Source organism: Otolemur garnettii, unplaced genomic scaffold, assembly GCF_000181295.1.
Source record: "Otolemur garnettii isolate 467f Iridium unplaced genomic scaffold, OtoGar3 scaffold00221, whole genome shotgun sequence".
Classification (NCBI taxonomy): Eukaryota; Metazoa; Chordata; class Mammalia; order Primates; family Galagidae; genus Otolemur; species Otolemur garnettii.
In genome coordinates this window covers 1176423-1180302 of record NW_003852616.1, presented here as the reverse complement: position 1 = coordinate 1180302, position 3880 = coordinate 1176423, and the positions used below count along the sequence as shown (strand labels likewise).

At 49.3% G+C, this 3880-nt stretch overlaps 1 protein-coding gene across 1 annotated transcript; it reads left to right on the top strand.

Moving 5' to 3' along the window:
- The first annotated feature begins 2479 nt into the window (after positions 1 to 2479).
- On the top strand, positions 2480 to 3526 carry ARL11 (ADP ribosylation factor like GTPase 11). Its single transcript, XM_003801815.3, has one exon. It carries the CDS (start codon positions 2480 to 2482, stop codon positions 3023 to 3025), a length of 546 nt encoding a protein of 181 aa, XP_003801863.1. The 3' UTR covers positions 3026 to 3526.
- The last annotated feature ends 354 nt before the right edge of the window (positions 3527 to 3880 follow it).

Sequence of the window (3880 nt, the reverse complement as noted above, 5' to 3'; positions counted from 1 at the left end):
CCTGGGCTGGGGATTCGAACCCGCCACCTTAGGTGTATGTGGCTGGTGCCTTAGCCACTTGAGCCACAGGCGCCGAGCCACACACCCGGCTATTTTTTGTTGCAGTTTGGCTGGGGCCAGATTTGCCCCACCCTCAGTATATGGGGCCAGCACCCTACCCACTGAGCCACAGGCGCCACCCTACAAAGCATTTTTGTCAGTGAGTAGTACGTCATGGTAAAAAAGAGATGAATGACAGATAGATCTCGGCAAGATCATGAGCCAATTATTTGCATCTTTTCCTTTACCTGTAAAATGGAAGTCATAACACCTCACCTGGTTCCTGACAATGTAATGTAATGAAGCAGAAAGTGGCACAGTTTACTAGATGTAAGAGCTAAACCACTGTGACTCCAGATCCAAATTTGATAAGCTAAAAAATCGATAGTTTCTGATAGCCAATTTTTAAAAAATCATATTTTCTCGAGGTGGAAAAAACCATAATAACACCATTCAAAAAAAATTGGGCAGGTGTGTTTGCTTACTCCTGTAATTCTAGCACTTTGGGAGGCCAAGGCAGAAGGATCGCTTAAGGCCGGGGGTTCAAGACCAGCCTGAGCAATGCAGTGAGACCCCCGGCACTACAAAACATAAAACTATTAACTAGGCATGGTGGCAGTTGCCTTTAGTTGCAGCTACTTGGGAGGCTGAGGCAGGGGAATTCCTTGAGCCCAGGAATGTAAGGCTGCTGGGAGCTCTGATGACATCACTGCAGTCTAGTCTGGCTGATAGTGAGACTCTGTCCCTAAAACGTATATGAAAAAAGGAAAGAAAAAGGAAAAAAAAAAAAAGCAATAACTTTAATTGCCTATAGTTCCACCGCATTACCGTAACTTTTAAATGTTTACGGTTGACCTTTTAAAGAGAGTTTTAATCACACTTAGTCATTTTTTAAAATTTCAGACTATTACAGGAGTACAAAATATTACAGGGTTACATGCATCGATTTTGTTGTACTTGAATCAGAGTTTTAGTTTTTTTTCTCAAGTGTGGTTCCAAGCAAATGAAAACTCTCTGTGCACCAGGAAGATCCTCAAGGCCTATGCTTGGAGGAGGAGCATAAGGTGGTGAGAGGAACAGCAGGAGGCAGCTGGGCCCGGGCACAGCTCCCGAGCTGGTGCTCCTTCCTCCACACAAGGCTGAGTTGCTAAGAAGCAGAGTGGGCGCAGGGCGCTGCTCTGCCCAGAGCCAATGAGCTATGGCAGGTGTCCTTGGCCCCCCAGAAGGGGGCTGTGAAACCCACGCCTCCAGCCACGTGGGAAGGAAGCAGAGAAAGGAGACGCAGCTACAGCCTCTACACTTCCTTCATCTCTCACTCCCGGGCTGTGCCTGGCGAGCAGCTATATGAGAAAAGAGGCCCTCATAGGAGCAGCTGCGGCCACAGGGTCATAATGACACAGAGGTAATTCTCATTTTCACTCTTCCACCCTTGGGAGGAGGAATGGACGTAGGCTGTCTTATTTTTCTCCAGGGGCAGCTGGGATACACCCTTGGGGGTGCAATGTCCCTTCTGTCCCACCCAGACATCTCCTATGCTGGGAACAGGTATTGTTTCTTAAACTTTGGGGTTCTTTAAAAACACACAGGGTGTTCTGAGGTCATTACCTTGGTAAGATAGTGCAAGAAATGATTTTGCTCTGGCTCATAAGTTTGTCCACGTCAGAAGTATTTTTATAAACAGCTACTGCAGTCATGAGTTGCGGGACAGCATTTTGTCAACAATGTCACACACAGCAGTGGACATAAGATGACAGTGAAGCCGAAAATTCCTACTGCTTGGTGACTTTGTCCTCCTCTTAATGTCATGGCACAATTCATAGCCTTTTCTATGTTTAGATGTGTTTAGACACACAGATACTGACAAAATGTGGCACACTCTGTGATGCTGGTGAAGGGCGAGATTGCTCGCAAGGCATTCCTCAGAATGTGCCCTCCTCACTAGGTGACGCATGGCTGCATTTACGGGACGCAGTGCTGGTCCTGCTGGCAGCTCCAAAGGCAGCAGAAGTTACCATGAGCTGGACCGTCCCCTTCACTCTGCATGGAACTTAGCCTCCTTTCAGCGTTTAGGCTTATGAGAGGAAGATAGGTCAGAAGTCACAGCCTAGCAAGAATGCAAGGCAGCAGCCTGCAGTTCCTTAGAGCTGGGTCTGTGCCTGGAAATTCATTTGCCTCTTTGCTTAGCTACTAAGACGCGTGAACCCACATCCGCGTCCCCCCAGGAGGCCCCACACTCTTCTCTGAAGAAGGCCCCAGAGATAGGCCAGCTGATGGCGGCTCACTCTTCCTTCCAGGTTTTGACAAAGCCCAGGCCTGTGAAGACTTCTCCTATTTTGGAGTAGACCTTCTTCCATGTGCCGGCACAGATTTGTGTTCTTTCAGAAGAAAACAGCTGATGTGTGCCCCTGCCTTTCTCCTTTAGGACTCAGCAGTGGCCACCATGGGTTCTGTGAATTCCAGAGGTGGCAAGGCAGAGGCGCAGGTGGTAATGCTGGGCCTGGACTCTGCCGGCAAGACCACGCTCCTGTACAAACTGAAGGGCCATCTGCTGGTGGAGACCCTGCCCACTATTGGTTTCAACGTGGAGCCTCTGGAAGCTCCTGGCCACGTGTTGCTGACTTTCTGGGATGTTGGGGGGCAGACCCAGCTCAGGGCCAGCTGGAAGGACTACCTGGAAGGGGCAGACATCCTCGTGTATGTGCTGGACAGCACAGATGAAGCTCGCCTGCCTGAGGCGGTGGCTGAGCTCATGGAAGTGCTGAGCGACCCTCACATGGCTGGCGTCCCCTTTTTGGTGCTGGCCAACAAACAGGAGGCACCCAACGCTCTTCCGCTGCTTGAACTCAGGCATAAGCTGGGCCTGCACTGGTTCCAGGACCGCAGGTGGGAGCTCCGGGCCTGCAGCGCCCTCACGGGAGAGGGGCTGCCAGAGGCCCTGCAGAGCCTGCGGAGCCTCCTGAAAGCCCGCAGCCACCACTCCAGGTGAGGGCCAGTGGGTTGAGAGTGGGGACAGCAAGAAATCTTGACCAGGATAGAACAGCTTACCTTTGCTCCTATGAACCAGCAGAACCAGCTGATCCTTGAGGTGTTTAAGTGCAGTTTACCAAATGACATCTTTCTATTCTCGGACAGGATATTTCCTTCTAGGACTTGTCCTCAGGGGTGATGATGTTATGTTGCCATCAACTGTTTTTTGAAAAATGATACTCTGTGAAATAAACCAACCACGACACAATTTCAGTGCCATCACCAGTGGGAATGGAGCATCATAATCATGGAGAGTGAGTGGCCACACGGAACTTGAGACCTGAATCCACAGAGATAACAAGGTTTTAAAATCAAATCAGGGTATCATCTGGATGTGGTCATGATGGATCACTGTGACTGGTTCTCCCTGGTGGCCCAGGGGATGTTCCATTATCACCCTGAGGGCACAAAGCAGGGACCCTGGTCCCGAGGAACCTGCCCGTTAGAAGATGGGCCTTGGCCTGGGCAAGAGGCTGGGAGTTGAGGCTGTCCAGAGAGGCACCTTCTTCCCCAGCCTGATCGGTCCTTCTCTACCCTTTGGCATCCCGTGTCGTTCTTTTTAAAAAACTCTTGATTTTCTTTCTTTCCTTTTTTCCTTCTCTTTTCTCCTTCTTATAGTACATATTTTTCCTTAGAGATCAGATCAATCATTTCATTTATTCATTCATTTAATCAAAGAATATGTAGTGTTTAATTTGTGGCAGGGGCATGGAGCTCTTAGCTATGATGGGAGCTATGAATTCTGCTGCAGATGACAGCAGCTGATGCCTTCTCTCTCATGACTGATAGCAAAAAAGAGAATGTAACGCAGCAT